Source organism: Perognathus longimembris, chromosome 15 (assembly GCF_023159225.1).
Source record: "Perognathus longimembris pacificus isolate PPM17 chromosome 15, ASM2315922v1, whole genome shotgun sequence".
Classification (NCBI taxonomy): domain Eukaryota; kingdom Metazoa; phylum Chordata; class Mammalia; order Rodentia; family Heteromyidae; genus Perognathus; species Perognathus longimembris.
The window spans coordinates 31,259,874-31,281,988 of record NC_063175.1 but is presented as its reverse complement, the minus strand read 5'-3'; the positions used below and the strand labels follow the sequence as shown (position 1 = coordinate 31,281,988).

At 35.5% G+C, this 22,115-nt stretch overlaps 1 protein-coding gene across 1 annotated transcript in view; it reads right to left on the bottom strand.

Annotated features, from left to right (window-relative positions):
• The window catches only part of Kiaa1328 (KIAA1328 ortholog), a 189,554-nt gene that overhangs the window by 62,874 nt on the left and 104,565 nt on the right, over positions 1-22,115 (bottom strand). The window contains exon 8 of the mRNA XM_048363542.1: positions 21,052-21,156. Within this exon, the coding sequence (XP_048219499.1) occupies positions 21,052-21,156 (105 nt within the window). The remainder of the gene's footprint in view (positions 1-21,051; positions 21,157-22,115) is intronic.

Sequence of the window (22,115 nt, the reverse complement as noted above, 5' to 3'; positions counted from 1 at the left end):
TATCTCAATAAACTAGCCTACCAGAAATGGTATGCGTGGTATATAAATAGAATATTATGGATGTGCTAAGTGACTCAAACAGTAAAGGGAGGGCCAATGACAATAAGTAAGCATTTAAATTCCACCTACTCCTATCAATGAAAGGATGTGTAAACTTTTTTTGTGCTTAGTAGTCTATGGTTACCATTTTGTTGCATACTTGGCAACCAATGAATATAAAGCCAGATGTCATAAGACCATATTGCTTGGAACTGTGTCTTAAAAATAGTTTTCCTTAAAAAAAAAATAGTTTTCCTAAAGGTTCCAATTAAATCTTCATGTTCACTGACACAAACCATAAGAATCAGTAAAATATTTTGAGATAAAAGAATTTAAAAACTATAATTTCATAAATAAAACATTACATAAACTGTTATCTCTTTGTTTTCTTACTCCAGAATCAATATAAATTTTATTTCCACATATATAATATATATTATCTGGGAGTCTACTGTTTCAGTTCACACAGGCATGGAAGTACAAAAACAAATAATAAATACTTTTCAATGCTGATAAACAAGCAGAAATCAGGCTGAACAATGAACACACATGGTAGGTGCTGAAAAGGAATACATGCAAAATACTGTCAGGAGCAGGGACTAGTAACAGGAAGCTTGGAAAAGGGTGCAAGGGAGTGATGAAGAAGTTAAAGTAAGGAAAGTCAGGAAAAAGGACTAGTAATTTAGTATTTATTATGCAGAGACATTCGCATGGTTCTTGTCACTATAAGATACTGCTATCCCACTGGGGAATTTATGCTAAATTCCTTAGTTGTGTTGGGTAGAATAGTCTTTGTCCAATAGGTACTTTAGAGCCACAACAGAAAGATGTGCAGGAAAGAGAAAAGTGTGACCCCCTATGGAGCAGTTAGAAGAACATAGTTAGTGATTGAGAATATTAGACTTAGTGTCAGACATGACTGGGTAGGTTATAGCTATTTATAAGTTCTGATAGATGTGATTTTTTTTTGTTTTCTTTTTTCTATGCCATTCTGGGGCTTGAAATCAGGAGGCCTGGATACTGCCCCTGAGCTTGTTTCACAACAATGCTAACATTCTACCACTTGAGCCACACAGCTATAGTTCCATCTTTTTGGTAGTGTTTTTTGTTTAAATTGGAGGTAAGGGCCTCATTGACTTTCCTACCCAGGCTTAAAATCTCAGCCTCCTAAAGCAGCTATGATTACAGGCTTGAGCCACTGGTGCCTGGCTCATATGTGATTTCTTAAGCAAGTTACTTAACCTCTCTGGATATCATTTCCTTTTCTATAAAACAAGGTTAATAACAGTATGTAATTCATGGGGTTATCGTAAGGATTAGATTAATTAACATAAGTAAGAAGTATAGAAATATTCCCAGCACATATATACTATCTCAATGCTGGTTTCCACGATCATGTCCTATAATCACTATTTATATTACTATTAAGTTAGGTAACATTTGAAAGGTTTCAAACTATGTCTGGTGCATTATAGATGCTCAATAAGTTTTATAGACTGGGTGAATAGATAGATGCTATGCTTGATGACAATAATCCAGAAAAAGTAGGCCATTTCTAAGGTAGATGTAACTGGATGAGTTCTGGGGGTATTTAATTTCAAGGATCTGTATATCATTTGGGATAGATAGTATGACCATAGTTGTGACCACAGATAAAGATTTTAGAGGTATTGGGGTAAGAAATATGATCTAATCTAAAGTGGGAATTAATTAAGTTTCCCATAGAGAAGACCTATTCAGATGAGATGATAGAATTGTCGAAGTAGGTAAAGGGAAAAGAAGGAGAAGTCAACAGGGAAATAATCTGCATCAAGGAGATAAGCAGAGAAAGAATAGTGTAAAGAAAATGTGAATACAACAGCTTGATAGCTATGCCCATATGAACACATAAGATAATGCTGAGTGAAATGAACTCCAAGTTATGGAAACAAGTGGTATATCATTGTTGTTGCTATTTTCAACATCCCATGTGAAACTGTGCCCCCCTTATTATTATTTTTTTATTTCTTTCCCATGGTTTTACCGCTGATATCACTGTAACTGTATCACAGTACCCTGGATATTGTATATACGTGTATTGGAACTAGGGACGGGAAAGGGAATACCAAAATTGAGAGACAAAGGATAAAAAGTCAAACCAATGCAACAGCAACACTTACAAAATATATGGTATAAACCAACTATACAACTCATGGGGGCGGCGGGAAGAAGGAAATGGGGAGTGGGTAGGATGGGGAAAAATGAGGGAGGAGGTAACGAGTTGGATAAGAAATGTACTCACTGTACTCACTCACTGTACTCACTCAATGTATGAAACTGTAACCCCTCTGTACTTCACTTTGACAATCAAGAATTTTTTTTTTTTTTTTTTTTTTTTTTGGCCAGTCCCGGGCCTTGGACTCAGGGCCTGAACACTGTCCCTGGCTTCTTCCCGCTCAAGGCTAGCACTCTGCCACTTGAGCCACAGCGCCGCTTCTGGCCGTTTTCTGTATATGTGGTGCTGGGGAATCGAACCTAGGGCCTCGTGTATCCGAGGCAGGCACTCTTGCCACTAGGCCATATCCCCAGCCCGAAAATAAAGAAATTTTTTAAAAAATAGAAGAGATAAAAGAAAGTCGCTTCATGTTGACAAAGGGAACAATCAATCAAGGGCATTAAATCACTGTAAACATTTAGGCATCAATATTTGCACAGTCAATTTCACAGAAAAAAAACCCCACTACTAGACACAAAAACACAATCCTAATGGGCACTTTAATATCCTATACTCACTAGTAGACAGGTCATTCAAACAAGAACAAATCAGTAAAGAAACATTAGAATTAGAAAATTCTCTTTATTAAATGGACCTAACAGATATTGACAGAATACTCTATTTAGCTGCTTTTCAGCACCCATGGAACTTAAAATTATAAAGTATCTTAACAAATATAAGAGAATTAAAATAAATTCCTATATTTTATCAGACCACAGCAGAATAATATAAATCAATAGCAAGGGAAACTATAAAAATTCTCAAACACATGGGGAATGAACAACTCACGCTTGAATGTTCAACAAGTTATAAAGAAATAAAAGGGGTTAAAAATCCATGGAATAAAGGTAGGGGGAGAACGAGGAAGTAAAAATAAAAGAAAGAAAATGTAAGTAAAGGAGAGATAGGATGGTTACCTGTGTTGCTTGCTATAAAGAAGTCAAAAAAGATGAGACTGAAAAATAGTAAAATTACCTGGGGATTTAGAGGGGTAGCAGTGAATATGGTTTTAATTAAAAGATACAGCAAATCAGAGATAAATGGAAGGTGAAGAGTGGTTCACACTCTTAGGAAGTTTGGAAAAAAAGGAAAGAAAAAGCTCTTTGGCTAGGCCAAATGAGGTTTTTGTTGCTTAAAGAAGCAGAATCCTTGAAAATATTTGTAGTTAAAAAAGAGATGAGTGTGGAGAGGAAGAGCTTGAAGATATGAGAGGCCTGACATAGTGAATATTGAGAAAATAGGAAGGAATAAGAAGGAGCCACTGATGTAAGGACATTTATATTTGACATCTCATTTTCTGAAGAAAAATATCTGTGTGGTTGACACTTTAAAATATGTACTCTAGAGAGAGGTTAGTGCATCACACAAAGACATGGCCTTTACCATATATCTAGAAATACAGACAATTTTCAGTGAAGGTGCACTTAATACCCAAATCTATTTCTAGATTTTAATTTTTCTTAATTAAAGAAAATGTTGGGGACTGGGAATATGGCCTAGTGGCAAGAGTGTTTGACTTGTATACATGAAGCCCTGGGTTCGACTCCCTAGCACCACATATATAGAAAATGGCCGTGAGCCAGACCCAAAGAAACATGGTCTCTATGGTCATTGGGAATAATTAGCACAGGTTTAGGCTAGTCACAGCAGAGGATCACAAGAGCCCAATAGCTATACCTTTATGAACACAAAAGATGATGCTAAGTGAAATGAACTCCATGTTATGGAAACGACTGTTATATCACTGTTGTAATTACTTTCAACATGCGATGTGAAACCGTAGCTTCTATTGTTGATGATCCTCCTCTTGTATCCCCTTTCTGTGGTTATACCTGCACTATCTCTGTATCTTATCTGAGTACATTGGAAACCGTGTATACAGGTATTAGAACTAGGAAACTGAAAGGGAATACCAAAATCGAGAGACACAGGGTAAAAAAAAGACAAACGATTACAAAAGCAATACTTGAAAAACTGTTTAGTATAAATCTACTGAACAACTCATGGGGGGAAAGGGAAAGGGAGAGGGGGGAGGGGGGAATGAGGGAGGAGGTAACAAACAAGAAATGTATCCAAAGCCTAATGTATGAAGCTGTAACCGCTCCGTATATCAGTCTGACAATAAAAAAGAAAAAAAAGAAAATGGCCAGAAGTGGCTGTGGCTCAAGTGGCCCAGTGCTAGCCTTGAACAAAAAGAAGCCAGGGACAGTGCTCAGGCCCTGAGTGCAATGCCCAGCACAGGCAAAAAAAAAAGAAAATGTTGGTGAAATTTCATTAGTTAAAATATCTTTTTCTTAGCTGGGTGTCAGTGGCTCATGCCTACAGTCCTATCTACTTAGGAGGCTCAGATCTTAAGATCGAGGTTTGAAACCAGCCAGGGCAGGTAAGTTTATGAAACTCTTATTTCCCATTAATCACAGGAAAAAGCCAGAAGTGGCACTGAGGCTCAAGTGGCAGAGTGCTATCCTTGAGTAAAAGGAGCCCAGGGACAGCACCTAGGCCCAGAGTTCAAGCCCCAAGATCAGCAAAAAATAAAAATAAAAAATAAAAATCTTTATCTTATTTTTATCTAGAAGAAACAGGAGAGTTAACTCAGAAAGAGTTAAGAAAAAGAGAATGATGAATCTGTATTAAGTAGACACTTCTGGAGTGACTGCCAAATGGCTACAGTTCTGCTGTTTCAATCCCAGAAATGCCTTCACAATTCTGTTATGTCCTTCAACAAACAAAAGAGCTCTTAAGTTAGATAATGCATATTTCAATGTAGAATGAATGAATGTTTTTTGACCAGTCCTGGGCCTTGGACTCAGGGCCTGCCTGAGCACTGTCCCTGGCTTCTTCCCCGCTCAAGGCTAGCACTCTGCCACCTGAGCCACAGCGCCCCTTCTGGCCGTTTTCCATATATGTGGTGCTGGGGAATCTAACCAAGAGCTTCATGTGTAGGAGGCAAGCACTCTTGCCACTAGGCCATATTCCCAGCCCGTTTTTTGACTTTTAAAAGTATTAAGAGAACGTTAAGGATGGGAAGGTGAAAATATCAGTTTATTATAAAGTAAGGAAGACAGTACTAGCAAAAGTATTAAGATTGCTGCTACACAATTAGTTTCCTAATGGAATGCCCTATGCTATTCTGAATCCTTTGTTATGACTTCTGTGTGGATGTGCACAAAGAGGCCTCTTAGTAGATAAGAGTTCCATATCTAAGGAACCAATTATAGTTCAAAAAGCAGGTTTGGAATCAGGACAACAGAATTTATAGAGTTAGTTATCTTCTCTTGTATTGTAGACTATTCACGGTAATTCTTGGATCCATAATTCATTTTTATTTTTATATTCAAGCAAGTAATTAAGCTTTAAAATCTTGGCACAAGGTGAGAAAGACACCATAGATGGACATGCCCATAGTATGTCAAGAAGTCTTGCCTTTTTTTGTTTGTTTCTGCTGAGTTGTATTTATCCACTGAAGGACTTGTACGGTTTCTAGATTTTTGGTATTGCAAATAAAATTGCTAGAAACATACATTAGCTAAAAGAAACTCCTAAATTTCAGTCAGAAGATAAAGTAGGAAGCCTTGTAGCTATTAGTCATTGATTACAACATGTTTAAAAATCAATTCCAGGGCTGGGGATATGGCCTAGTGGCAAGAGTGCCTGCCTCGGATACACGAGGCCCTAGGTTCGATTCCCCAGCACCACATATACAGAAAACCGCCAGAAGCGGTGCTGTGGCTCAAGCGGCAGAGTGCTAGCCTTGAGCGAGAAGAAGCCAGGGACAGTGCTCAGGCCCTGAGTCCAAGGCCCAGGACTGGCAAAAAAAAAAAAAAAAAAAAAATCAATTCCATTTCTGCATTCTTAAAAAGTCTTATAAAAAGTACCAATCAAGGGAAGAAGATACAGGAGAGTTTTCTTGAACACAGGAGTTTGAACAGCCTAGGCGGTACAGTGAACCTTTGACTCACAAAATAAGAGAGAAAGGAAAAGAAAAGGGGCAAGGAGAAGGAAAGGGAGGAGGTATACAGGAGGTAGGAGAATGGTAAAAGAAGAAGGGAGAGGGGAGAGAGGAAAGACTCCATAAGTATATATTCCCTCTCACAGGGGATTTGGAACTGTCTCAAAGTCATGAACAGCAGGTGACTTTGGGTAAAAGAACAGCAAATTTAAGTTTTTCACTAAAGGTGAATGAGAATGTAACAGAAAGATGTATAAAAAAGTAAAGAAAAATTTAACATTTTAGACATTCAAAGCAAGTATTTAAAAATTTCATATTTGGAGCAGTCAGCTTTCAGTATAGATCTTTCATCATTTCTATGGATTATGCCCTAGCAACCAAGTTAATACAGAATTCTCCAATAATACGAAAAGTTCCAGAATATAAATATGGATAAACTGAAAACTTTTACCCTAATGTGACTGTTTTAAAGGAAATCAATCATACCTTAATAATGGTTTTGTATAATTTATAAAAGGTAGTCTTTTGTACATTTTATTCATACAATATTTGTTGCTACTGGCATTACTGTACAGTTACTAAATGAAATGTTGGTTTAAAATGTGCACTTTAAAATTAGCCTCTTGAATTATGCTCTTTTCAAAAAAGTTTTCTATGTCTATGCAGCAAGTGTGATTCATAAAAAAAAAAAAAACACCAAGTACAAAAATAAAAACAACAAAAAAACTCACAAAAAAGCCCTTCTTGAAAAACTGAGGAGGAGGTACATACAGGGAAGCGCTAAATGCAAATGTGTAATAACCATTCAGCCAGGAAAAACCACAACAGCATATTATACCTTCAAGTTCATTCTTTTAGTGAGCAAGCTCCTCATATACTGCTCAAAGGTGCTGCAAATAGGATCAAAAGATTATAAACTCTAGTTTACAAGGTTGATTTCATAGGTATTATGCAGCATTTGTATATACCTGGCCCAGAAAGCAAAGACAATTTTGATACTAACTTAAATGTCCAATGGTACAAAAGAGATATAAAAATTATTTGCTAAAAACACTGAGAACATCATTAAAAGTATTTACTGAAAATCAACCATATTGTAGCAAGACACGAAAGTCTTATAAATTAGTTCACACAACAGCAGTTCTGCAGAGTATAGGAAGGATCTGCCTACAGTGGGGGAATAAAAAATGAAATTACTGTATTTGCAGGAAAATGTATGGAACTGGAGCTCATTATATTAAGCGAAATAATCCTAGTTCCAAAATCATATTTTTTGCTCATATGTAGATCTAAAATGAAAGAAGTAACAATAATAAAAGGATTTAAGTATAAAGGGGATACTGTGGGGGTCTGTAGAAGGAAAGAGAAGAAAAGGAAAAGGCACGGAGATGATGAGTATCAAACTATACTACATATATTTGTATGAAGATACATTGAAATTCATTGAACATTGTTTTAAAAGGGTTAGGAGAAGTGAATGGGTTAAGGAAATATAATAAGAAGGGGTGGGGTTGCTCTAAATATACTGCATGTATTTATAAAATTCCAAATAATGTATTTTGTCATCTATGTCATTTGTTTAAAGTTTTGGGTAACATTTTATCAAGAATACTATTTATTTTATTTTATTTTATCAAGAATATATTTTTGCTATTCTTTAGTGTTTTTACTCCTATCCACAGATATATCTTTCTATTTTTGCAGAGACAATCTAATGAATTTTCTATTAATTCCTCAATACACTTACATGTGCATGGCCAGAATTATCTTTTCACTAGATTCTCACTGATTTGAGTATCAGATCAGGAAATAATGCTTTTTATTTACAAAAAGGCAGTATTAATTCATGACTTCTAAAATAAGCTGCACATGCAATGGTACCAGATGTTTTCTGCATTTTCCTGGCCATCACTCCTTCTTTTTCTACTGAAGTTCTTCACAGCACTTATTTCTTACTTCCATTGTTCAGGTTTTGAATCCCATACTCCATCATCCTTCTACCATCAGTTACACAATTTCACTTTCTGATTTGCAAGGAAATTGAGACCACTACGTAGGAATAACCTTAACTACCTGCTAATAGACCTGTGCATTTCAAACTGATTTTTGCTATGTTCCTTCCTATTATACTTGGAAATCTCTGCAGGTGGGGCACAAGGGCTTTGTGTCCAATCAATAGAAAACACTAAACTCAAATTCAAAATTGGCCATTCTTAGGAACAGATTCAGAGCCAAGAGGATTATTATTTCAGCAACAGAAGTCAGGGGCTACTGCACCAATCAGGGAAAGACCAGTAATGGAAAATAAAAATCATAAAGTGTCCAGATAGAGAAGCTCCTCAGGCTCAGTTTGCATGTGACTCCTTCCTTTCTGGAGTGCTTCTGCTTTCCTTTCCATTCCAATAAAACCCTGCTTTTCTCTATATACCAATAAAACTCACCTCTGTGAACTCGATCTTGATTTTGTGTGATTTTCATTTTTCAAATTCTGTGAGACCTGACCTGAAATGTGTCACAATAGGCACATTATACTTGCCACTATACTTGTTTTCCCCACTGTGGTTTGAATGGCTCTCATGTTCTCTGTCTCTATCTCTTTAGCTGCACTCCCCCAACCCTTAATAATTTAATTATTTTTCACAAAGGGTCTTATGTTTATGTCCAAACTGACCTGGATCTTCATCCTCCTATTTAAGCTTTCTCATATCTGGGACGACAGGCATGTGCCATCATACCCAGTTTCCTTTTTTTTTTTTGCCAGTCCTGGGGCTTGGACTCAGGGCCTGAGCACTGTCCCTGGCTTCTTTTTGCTCAAGGCTAACACTCTACCACTTGAGCCACAGCGCCACTTCTGGCTTTTTCTGTTTATGCGGTGCGGAGAAATGAACCCAGGGCTTCATGTATGCGAGGCAAGCACTCTTTTTTTTTTTTTTTTTTTTGGCCAGTCCTGGCCCCTGGACTCAGGGCCTGAGCACTGTCCCTAGCTTCTTTTTGCTCAAGACTAGTACTCTGCCACTTTAGCCACAGCGCCACTTCTGGCCGTTTTCTATATATGTGGTGCTTGGGAATGGAACCCAGGGCTTCATGTATATGAGGCAAGCACTCTTGCCACTAGGCCATATTCCCAGCCCCCCAGTTTCCTTTTCTTTTCCTTTCCTTCTTAAAAAGAAAAAAAATGGTTGAGAGGAAGTCTTCCAAGGTTTTTCTTCAAGTCTGGTCTTGAATTGTAATCCTATCCACCTCCACTTTCTAAGTAGCCAGGATTACATAATTAAGACACTGCACATGAGTGTGTTCAGTATTTATCTGTTAACATTGCTCTCCAACCCTCAGATGTTCTGTCATGTAAGATATGAATATTTTCTTCCAGTCTGAATGTTCACAGTTGAATCCCAAATAGCTACTCTCTATTTACTTTATAAAGTTCTCTGGATTTGAACAGCTATATTTCAGTGTTCACTTTAATCATTATATAAAATAATCCACCTATAGATAAGAGTATTTGCTTAGTTGTTTGGGGGGCCAGTACTGGGGCTTGAACTCAGGGTCTAGGTAGTGTTCCTCAGTTTTATTTGCTCAAAGCTGGGGTTCTTCCAATTGAGCCAAAGCTTCATTTCTGGCTTTTTGGTGGATAATTAGAGAGTCTCACAGACTTTCCTGCTCAGGATGGCTTTGAACTTAGAGTCTCTGGAGTAGATAGAATTACAAGCCTGAGCTACCAGAGTCCAGCAAGATTTATTTTACTAGTCATCTGGAATGGTCCTACAGCTCAAATCTCTTTATCTTTTTCAAATCGTGATATTTGTATAAATAATTAATTTTAAGAACCTCAACAGGTTTTTTACAACAACATATAGTTTTACATATAATATGTACATAAATATATAAAATATAAATATGCTATAGTCATATGGCTATACATAATATATAAAAGCCATATGGCTATAGCTTTAGCTAGTTATAAAATACTGGCATAATTTCTGAGATATCACATCCACATAAATCTACCTCTTAGACTCACCAAGTAATCTGATAAAAAGGTCTCTTTTTAATTAGAAAAAGGTTCTTTGTATACAATAATAGATTTCCTTGTTTCTATTAAAACTTTTAAAAATCCTATGTTTTCCCTCTTTACAACAACCCTATTTTTATACTTTTTAAGTGGTTGAATAATCTAATGGTAATAATTAATTTTTCTATTCTTCCTCTATAATTATTTGTATATTGATAAAAATGAGAATGCTCAACTATAGTGCTATAGACTCTCTAAACGCAAATTTGTTTCCCTTTTCTTTTTAATTTTGGATTTTAAACTATGTATCACAATCCAGTAGATGTAGGACAGTGACAGGTAAATAATGCCAACATTCTAGTTTCTTGCAACTTTTAAAAGCTGACTGATGTTTTATGTTGGGGAAGTTTCAAGCCATGTGGAAGTTGAGCTCAGAGTAGAGGACACATCACTAGGAAGTGACTTGTTGACTGCTCTGTTTCTGGCATTGTGCTCCCATGACACTGATCACATGTAGGACTTGTTCTTTAAGTGTAGGATATAGTGCTGACTGTGCATTTGAAATGTGCTTTGAATTGCTTTTCTATTAATGGAGCACTCCGTTGTCCCTCTTATAACTAATAACACATTTGTTAAGAGGTTTCCAGTGATAAGTGGTGCATCTTACAACTTTGAAAACATGATTTTCCTGTATCAGGAACTAATCAGGCCCCAAAGGTATAAAGTGTGGGCTGTAATTAGCAATATGCTCTAATCAAATCTATATATAGTTTATTCAAAAATTCCTATTTTACCCCCAGCTTGTTAGAAATTTATTTGTTGTACATCCATTTGCAGATTTGTTGTAAATGCCATTTATAGATTTCTTTTTACCTTCTTATCCTTATTCAGGTTAAAAAAATGAATTTGTGTGTTAGCAAGTATGACGATAATCTTCTGCATCCTGAACTACCCCTTTCCTGATGTAATGGTGTCATGGGACATAGGATAGCAGTATCACCATTGCATTCCCATTGGAATTCCCAAATGGTAGCTGTATATTTTTTCAGGATTTGGGGTTGGAGGATAGACTATTTTGTTTGCTTGCCTTTTTCTAGAGTTTTGTAAAGTCTACAGTACAGAAAGGCTTGAACTTGCCAGTTGACTTAAAATATTTTGCCTTGTGCAGGTCTGTATACATCTTGTAAGCTGCATTATATTCTGTACTGTGTACAGGATATTAAAAGCAAAAGAAGTTTGCTTTTGTTAAAAACAAAAAAGAAATGCACTTTACAGAAATGATATATGGCAACAGACCCATGTTTGTGGAATTTACTAGTACTCAGTATATACCCACACTCATGAAACAACTGCCTTGACAAGAGTGCAATGACCTTGTTGGAGACTTAGATACAGTGTCAGCTAGGTGGCATACTTTTGTGAGGTTGAAAAGAAGTCCTCCAAGATGCACTAAATCATTGTGCAATCTATGGTGTTGCTTTTTCTTTAACCAAGATTCAGTGACTCAAGAAAAAAGAGCAATAATGGAAACGGGTCTACTCACTATTACTTGCAGTGATCAACTAGAGATGCTTTTTCTTCTCTTTCCAATGACTTTACCTCACTGGTCCTAGTTCTAAAGGAAAGAGTATTTCTACTAGAAAATACAACAATGATTAAACTGAAGTAAAAGTTGACACTGCTACCTGAACATTTAGGGCAATCCATTCCTCTGAAGTAATAGGCAATAAAATGGGATATTTTAAAGCTAAAGCGATTGATTATGATGATGAAGAGGAAAATAGGTTGTTATTCACCCAATAAAGAATATGCCTAGAATATAATTGGTCTTTTGCAGAGGCAAGAAATGTCAGGCCTGTGGGCTGTGTCAAGCCCACAAAATCACTTGGTACATTACAGGACAGACATGTATGCTTCTTGTTGACAGCCCAAAGCTGTTTGCCTCTATTGATAACTTTGTATGGCCCAACAAATAAATATCAAAATGGTCCTTGACACAAAAATGGTTCCCCAGCCTTTTAGGGTATCTCTTAGTGCTATGTCCAGTGATGAAAGTCAATGGGACACTACAACAATCCACTTCAGGCAGGACTACTAAGTGTCCAGCTCCTTCAGGAATGAAAGTCAGGATTACCCCATCAAACAAACATTGAGTTTAGTTACTGGTTAGCTCTGGCCATGTGGCTATTCACAGAGGAATACAATGAAAATTAATATTAGCTTCTTATTTTGTTTGGAACATGCTAATATATGTATACTAACCAAATATCTTTTGTTGCTTTACTTTTTTATTTCTTATTCATCAAGAATAAGCATCAAGGGGCTGGGGATATGGCCTAGTGGCAAGAGTGCCTGCCTCATATACATGAGGCCCTGGGTTCGATTCCCCAGCACCACATATACAGAAAATGGCCAGAAGTGGCGCTGTGGCTCAAGTGGCAGAGTGCTAGCCTTGAGCAAAAATAAGCCAGGGACAGTGCTCAGGCCCTGAGTCCAAGCCCCAGGACTGGCCAAAAAAAAAAAAAAAAAAAAAGAATATGCATCAAGAATTTACATTTCAACATTTAAGTTACAAAGAGAAGAATGAACAAGGAAAGGAAAAGCATGTTTTCAGCAGTATGTAGGATAGTTGTATAATGTTAGGCAGAAATATGGCATTTTTATTGTACTTATTCAGAGATTAAAGAACATGTATAAGTGTAACAAGGTGACAAGTCATGGGCTGCGACTGTCTTTTCTATCTATCAATTTGGTCACATTAAGTCTCCAGTAAAACAATCTATTAAAGGGGTAACTATGAAGAGACTTTAGGCATGTAATTAAACTATATAAAATCCCAGGCAATCAGGATAGGGTTGGTTCAACTTCTTGAAGAGCCATAAACCCACCAAGAGCATAATTATATTCTCAGATTCTTTATAAGCAACATGTATGCTCAGGAAACATGTTATTATAACTTTTCATATTATATTGCTATTATTTCTTTCATATTATAATAAAAGAAGCCTTCGGCTATCCTACCCATCCAGAAAGTTCCTACATAACTATTCTTCCATAAATAAAAAAAGTTCTTGCTTATGAAATAATGTACTTGTCCATTGTCTACTAGTTAGTACATATATTCTGTGTATATTCAGTTGTCTAGAATCTAAAAGTTCAAAGTTTAACTATCTTCTGGCAGTTAGAAAAACAATTTAAAATACTGTTAATTTAAGATAAAAATATTTAAGATTTACAAATTTTGTGCTCTTTTAGAAGGAACTCTTGGGACTTCTGAAAACAAGAATAAATAAGTTCATCTAATAATTGCTATTGTTAAATCTAATGTTTCTTCTACTCATTTATAGATAAACGAAAGTTTTATATGCCATTATGATTTTTTAATATTTTAGCTTCCATCTACTTTGCCTCAATTCTTACTTTGCCCTCTTATTGAATAATATCTAATGTGAAAAGATATAAGTTGTACAAATGAAACACCATAATATGTTTACAGATTCCTTTCATACAAAAATCTTAAACAGGACCTATTTTATCAACTAGATCATTATGTCCAGTAACTACTATTTGGATTCTGAAGTACTACCAAACAAAAGTTGTAGCTGACAATTTATTGACAGCTGTTGAAAGAGTGCTAAGAAATAAGTGATAATTTCTAACTAGTGCTAAAAAATAAACAATTGACACTTTCAATTTTACTGTTTTTCTCTATCTGCTAGTAAATAGTGTTCACCTAAGATGCTAAAGCTACATTGTGATAAGAAGCTGTATATTTCAAATTGCAGCATGAAAGGTAGTTACTCAAAGAAGGGACTAAACTATCCATTCTGAATAATCTGGAAATGCGGTATACACATAAGCAGATTCAACTGACAATGAAACTTACTGTGTAGCTATGAAAAACATTACTTTTAAAAAGGTTTACAAGAGCATTAATGCTTAAGGGGAGGGGAATACAGGGAAGTGCTTAAGGGAGGAATAGTAACAAATTCAATGTATATGCTACAATATTAAGAAAAGTGAGGGAATGAATGGGTTAGGAGGGACAGGGGAAAATGATGAAAAGGGTAACAATGACCATCAAAATGAGTTGTATTCATAACTTGCTTTGTTGAATGGCAACTCCTTTGTGTAACTACTTAAAGATTAAAAAAATAGGAAGTGGCATTGTGGCTTAACTGGTAGAGCACTAGCTTTGAGGCTGAAGAGTTCAGGGACAGACCCAGACTGACAAAAAAAAAAATTGATAAAAAATATTTTTAAAAGAGCCAAATAGTGACTTGAGAACTACCATTATTCTCCTTTCTTGTGCAGCAGATAAGTCATGAAGGTTTATACAGCTTATTATCTACCTGATTTTATCTAACCAGTTACAGGAGTGATATTTTTGTAGAAAAATTCACTAATTCCTGCCAACCATACTTCCTACTCGACCACTAATATATATATCAGACTGTTAGAAAATGCTATGCAATCAAATAACCCAATTATCTTTTAAATGTAGGAACTGTCACCTTACTCCATTGTATGATGTTTCATTTATCCAGCTATAAGTGGTTGTATATTTAAGGATTTTCTTCTTGTCAGTTATTATGAAAATGATGTTACTGTCATTCATATATATGTATATGATTGTATATTACTTAGAAGCAGATTGTTGAGTAGTTTGGTATTCTGTATATAATTGACAATTTTGTATGTATTAAAAAGGTAAATTTTTTTTTTTTAAATCCAACAATTGTCTAGATGAAAGTACAAAGAAAGAGGTCAGGATTTTTTTTTTTTTTTGGCCAGTCCTGGGCCTTGGACTCAGGGCCTGAGCACTGTCCCTGGCTTCTTCCCGCTCAAGGCTAGCACTCTGCCACTTGAGCCACAGCGCCGCTTCTGGCCGTTTTCTGTATATGTGGTGCTGGGGAACCGAACCTAGGGCCTCATGTATCCGAGGCAGGCACTCTTGCCACTAGGCTATATCCCCAGCCCCAGGATTTTATACATTATAATGCAAAACAATTTGAGAGATATAGAAGATTCCTGAATCTATTCACCACCAGGGTTTGGTTACTATCTCTCCACTCCCAACTTCTATGAATATCAGCTTTTAAATATCATATATGAATGTGGTATGACCATGTATTAAAAACAGGCATATACAACAATGGAACAGAATTTAGTGCCTAGTAATAACCCCAGATATTTTTGAAAAGAAGCTAAGAACACACATTGGAGAATGGACAGTCTTCGATAAAAGGTGTTATGTGAACTGGGTATATCATATGCATAACAGTGAAACTAGGCTCCTATATCTTACTAGTTATAAAAAAAATAAATTCAAGTTGGCTGGGAATATGGCCTAGTGGTAGAGTGCTTGTCTTGTATACATGAAGCCCTGGGTTCAATTCCTCAGTACCACATATATAGAAAAGGCCAGAAGTGGCACTGTGGCTCAAGTGGTAGAATGCTAGACTTGAGCAAAAAGAAGCTACAGCCAGTGCTCAGGCCCTGAGTTCAAGCTCCACGACTGGCAAAAAAAAAAAAAAAAAAAGAATCAATTCAAAATGGGTTAATGATTTCAATGAAAGAACTGAAAGAATAAAATTATGACAAGAAAACAAAAAATGCTTAGGATTAGCAGTGGAATGGGCTAGGATTGTAATGATAAGACTCCTAAGTAATGGAAATGAAAACAAAAATTGACATGGGATTATATCAAGCTGAAAAGCTGCTATACAGCAAAGAAAATAGTTATCAGAGTTAAGAGAATATACCGAAAGGAATAAAATGTCCTAGATATATAAAAATTAAAAGAAAAAAGGCAACAGTAGGAAGCAAATGACCTAATGGCATTTCTCCAAAAAAGATATACAAAGGGCCAACTGATATGAAGAGAAAGTTCACTAGTCTGGTACTTGGTCAACATTGCAGGGGAATACTCTCCTTTCGCACACACAGTATCACCTAACATTTCTCAGAAATGAATGCCCAGTTTCAGGAGTGAATGAAACTAATCTTCATCACAAAATCATTAAATCTTTTTCCTTCAATAAACCAAACCACAAATCTGAGGCCTGAAATTTAAAGCCATTCATAATCTAATTTATTTATTTATTACTAATTTAGTGTTTAATTTCACCTTGCCTTTCTTGTAAAATTGAAACATATCTACTGGTGGTCTTCACACACAGTGTTTTTTTCCTCCTTCCTTAAGCATCCCTCCACCTCTTTCTGCATAGAATACAACACCCCCCCCCCCCAACACACATACATTCACTTAATGTGTATGAGTATTTGAGGTAGGAAAATTAAGTATTATCCCAGTCCTACCACAATTCTTTTGTTTTAGGACTTATTTCAAATTGTATTCTCCCAGAAATCTTTTTTGTTTCTTCCTCTATTTTGTATAATGAAGATTTGTATATTTGCCTTACTCTCTAATATTTGTATTGAAGACAGTGGCTTTCCTACATCTCCTGCAGTATTCAACAAGTTTACTTCTTCATATTTATGTGTTTGCAGTACTGGGGATCTAATCAGAGCCACACATGATGCTAGGAAGTATTTTACTATTGAGCTACATTCCCAGTCCCTACTTTTAAAAATAGTTGGCATTTAATAAAGCTTTGGTTTCATTATTATCATGTGAAAATACAAAAATAGATTTTTAGAAGTGTGCAGAATTACTAAACTTAGTTTATAAAATTCATCTTTTCGTAGTCAATACACAACAAAGTATAAACACAGAGGACATAGAACTCGCAATCAGAGTTGTAAGTTTTTAAGTCATTACCATCTTTCATGTGATAATTAACTTCCAATGGTTTGGCTCAGCTGTGTCCTACTATTTGCTCTTTATTTGTCATTAAGGTCTCACATATTATTTATTTTCATTGTATAGCATTTATGCAGGAGCAGCAATGTAAGCTCCCTTGCCTGTGATCCTTCCCACAGATAATAGAAAATAAATTGCAATTAGATTTTGGTAATTGTATATAATTAACTCAAAATGAGCTGTTAATTACAAAAAATATGTTTTTCACTTTCTCATTATCTCATTTATTTTAGTTCCAAATTCTTAATGCCTCACTTGAGTAAGTTTAATATTTTAAACACATAATGTTTTTAATACTAGACTAATTGAAATTTCCAAATAAACAAAATTTAGCTTAAAATTAAATTTTATCTAGGGAGTTGTCCTATTAAAGTAGAAGAGCTTGCAAGGTAGAAAGAAGGTCATTTTCATAACAGTTCTCCATTATATGTTCTAAAAGCAGCAGGTATTCTAGTTTGAGTAATTCTACACAGGCTAATCAAGGCAGTACAGTAGTCTCCACAGATCCATTTCAACCTTTACCTGGCTTGCGTGGAAACTACATTAGTTTTACAGCTAACTGAATCAAGGATATATTGAATTTGTTGTCTTTGCTTCTTTTAATCTCACATTAGAATAAATAAGTTAGAAACTGTCGAGTGAGATTCTAGGCCTTTCAATGAATGACTGCCAGACTTTTGAAGCAGAAGCCAATATTTCTTCAAACTCTTAAATAATACTTTTTAAAAGGTCTAAAGTTTTAAGGTTTTTGCCCAGAAGCATACTGGAAGAGATTTTTTTGAAAAGCTATGGATTTCTGTCATATTTATAGTTTACATGGTAAAATTCTTTGAAACCTTGGAATGCTAGTTTTCAGAGCATTCACCACTTATCAACCACAGTGACAAAAATATTCATAAATTGTAAGAGAGAGTATAAGTTACTACAACCATTTTGGGAAATGAAAATAGCATAGTCTATAATAATTTACTGTTTTCAATTCTATCAATATATCCCTAGCATTCTGTGGAATTTACCTTAAAACAAAAAAGGTTCTAGGATATATGTATAGCTATGCTTATTATAATATTGTATTTTATATTAAAGAACATGCAATAACTTTAATGTTCAGCAACAGGAAAGATACTCAGTAAATTATGATGTATGTATAAATCCTGGATTATTATGCATTTGTAATAAATAGAGTTAACATTTGTGTTAACTTTCTACAGCAGCCACAAGTTACAAAAAATTAATAGGTTTAAACAACACACATTTTTTTTTTTTATTTTACAAAATATAAGACTCAAAAGTCTGACAGAGGTCTTACTGAGCTAACTGGGTTAACATCTATGAGTCAGAGGGCCATGTTTCTTTCCAGAGGCCATGGAAAAGAAAACATTTGCTTAACTCATCTGGATTGTTGGCAGATTTCAGCACCCTGCTGTTAGAGCCCAGGGGACTCTACTTCTTTGCTAGCTGTCCAGTAAGGACTTTGCTTGAATGTATGGGCTGTGACTATTCTCCATCTTCAAAGCTAGCAAAGTATGTTTAGTCATTTCTTTGCTTCTTAGCTGTACTCCTAGTCTGTATCTCTGACCCAACAAGAAAGGGGGTGGGGAGGGTCCTGGTCCTTGAACTCAGGGCCTGTACACTGTCCTCAAGATTTTTTTTTAAATCTTTAAATTTTGTTTATTCATCTGATCCCTTTGCAGATACCTAGATGCAATAGCTTTTATTTTTTTTTCTCTGTACCACACTTTGACAATAAAGAAAAGAAAAATCAAAAGATTTGTTTTTTGATCAAGACTAGCACTCTACCACTTGAGCCACAGCTCTACTTCCAGACTTTTGGCTGGAACACAGAGTCCTACAGACTTTCCTGCTAGAGCTGGCTTTGAACCTTGATCTTCAAACACCTCCTTAGTAGTAAGGATTAGAAGCATGAACCACTATTGTCCAGCTAAGATTTTCTACTTTTAACAACTTCTGTGATTAGACCTGGCCTATTCAGAAGTCAGGATAATCTCCCTATCTTAGATTCATTTCCCTGCTCACATATTTGAAGTTACTTTCCCATGTAAAATAAAACATTCCGAGTTTATAGGGATTAGAGCTTGCATAAATTTTAGAAGAGATATTGTTCTAGTTAGTATAGTGCTATTATCAGAAAATCTGATAATCATCTTTCCTGTTTTTCTCTTTTTAAACATATTTCTCCTGAAACTTGCCATAAAGATATGATTTGTGTGACTTGACAATTTTCTAGGTTTTCTATACAGTGATTTCATCGTGAAATTTTCCTATACACAATCCTGTAATTTTTCTTTTCCCTGCCATATTTCTCTTTCCCAGATTGCATGTCATCTTCTGTTTTGGCTTATATTCCTTTGTCATACTGAAAAATGTTCCCATTTATCCACAATAACCAAGGTAAGTCTAAACCTATTAGATACATAAAGAAAAGGAAAACATGACTAAATGCAAAAGCTAATTAAAGGATACAAACTCTGACAAGCCACTGTTAGAATAGACAAATAATTTTAAGCAGCTATTATCATCTGGTGAATTTAAAGAAAAATATGCTTATGAGAAATAAAGTAGGAAATCTTATCAAAGAAATAGAACTTATCAACAAGACTCAAAAGGAAATTCTAAAACTAACAAAACAAAACAACACCCTCCCCCCGAAAAAAAACTCTGAAACTGAAAAAAATCACTATAATGCTTTAACACAGATGGAAAAAACGGAAAAAGGAGGTGAAGGTAAACCAATAAAAATTGCTCATAAAGACAAAAAACATTTTTAAAACATAGTAAAGGGGGGCTGGGGATATAGCCTAGTGGCAAGAGCGCTTGCCTCGTATACATGAAGCCCTGGGTTATATTCCCCAGCACCACATATACAGAAAATGGCCAGAAGTGGCGCTGTGACTCAAGTGGCAGAGTGCTAGCCTTGAGCAAAAAGAAGCCAGAGACAGTGCTCAGGCCCTGAGTCTAAGGCCCAGGACTGGCAAAAACAAAAACTAAAACAAAAACATAGTAAAGGATCAGAAACCTATAAGAAAATGTTGTAGGCTTAATATGCATGTAATTAAGATACTAAAGGAGAAAGTAATTTGAAAAACCAATGACCCTAAATTCTTAAAATTTCATAAAAAGAGAATTCTTAAACATTATTTGTGGGACATAAAGTTATTTGACTTGTATAAAAATCAACTTGGCAATGTCAACCAAAAATCTTAAATAGGGCCAGTTGCTAGTGGCTCACTCATTATTATTCCTAGCTACTGATCAGACTGGGATTTGTGAATTGTAGTATGAAGCTAGCCTGGACAGAAAAATCTGTGAGACTCTTATCCCTAATTAACCAGCAAAAAGCCAGAAGTGGATTTGTAGTTCAAGTAATAGAATGCCAGCTGGAGACCCTCAATTCTAGCCCCAGTATCAGCGTACACACAAAAGAACTTTAAATAGATTTATACTTATTTTACTAACTTCACTTGTAGGAAATTACACCAAGGACATAAGTAGAGATAAAATGAAAAAAATAACAGAAATATTCTTCAAGGTGTAAGTTATAATAGCAAAATTCTGTATTATTATAAATTTTATCTTCAAAGGAATGTAATAATTGAATTACAGGTAACAGACTGAGGCATAGTTGCCACATAACAAATATTTGTTCAGTAAATGAATGAGTTTTCATAAAGTATTTCATTACATCAGAAAATATGATATGGTGAGAAAAGTCAATAAAGATTCGGTATACCCTATTATCCAGTACAGACTGTACTATCAATACAATGAAATATAGAAAAGGGCTCAAAGGATTATTTTTGGGAGGTAGGATTAAAAATTTTACTTTTCATACTTTTATATGTTTTTCAAAAATTTGAGATGTAATTTATATAGTTAGAAAATAGTAACGCCAAATTTTCTAAATATGTTTATGCTTAGTCTTCTTGCCAATACTTAGCTTCCAGGTTTACCTCAGTGCAGAGTCACTCCCATTCATGTCCAGATTATGTTCTCCAGGTTTAGTAAACACTTTATCAGCACCCTCTCTGGACTTAAATGCAGCCTGTGTTCTTAACCTGTAAGCATAAACACAGAGAATTTCTAATCCCAAAGAGCCTGATGGACAGAAGTATAAACTTTGGAAAACCATACTCTTCTATCTAGACCCAATAAATTATTCTCAAGTTTAAACTCAATCTGTAAAACATGAATAGGTGGACAGTGTACAATTTGAGCTTAGCATTTGTGAAGACCTGGTCTCAAAAAGCGTGGACACATGTGCACACATGCACAGATACACACATGTTCATTTAAAAATACATATAACTAATGAAATTAGTCTATAGGAGTATAAAATTCCTCATTAGGAGTGTAGGAGTTAGCTGAGTATATGTTATATAAAAAATGCACTTTCTGTACTTTATTTGGAGAATGAGTTGGTTAGTATGTAACTTAAAAACTAAAAATTATAGATGTTTTAGAAGCACTTTAAATATCTTCTGTAGAAAGTGAAGGTTTCTTTCTATTAATTGCTAAGCAAATGTAAATGGTTACTATGTCAATTTATCTTTTGTTATCATAACAGAAATACTCTTTTTATTTTTTCCAGTCCTGGGGCTTGCACTCAGGGCTTGAGCACTGTCCTTGGCTTCCTTTTGCTCAAGGCTAGTACTATACCATTTGAGCCAAAGTGCCACTTCCGGCCTTTGCTGTTTATGTGATGCTGAAGAATCCAACCCAGGGCTCCATGCATGCTAGGCAAGGACTCTACCGCTAAGCCACATTCCCAGCCCCATAACAAAATACTCTTAAGAACTTAAGCTAGGAAAGATTAATTCTGACTCATGGCTTCAGAGGTTTTAGTCTCTGGCTGACTGACTCCATTGCTGTGGGTCTGAGGTGGGGCTAAAACATGCTGGTGGAGAAAATCTGCTCATCTCACAGCAGCCAGAAGTAAAGAGGAATCAGGGACAAGGTATACTTTCCAAAGTATTCTATCTCAGCACCTAGTTTCCACTATCTCCTGATGATAGGC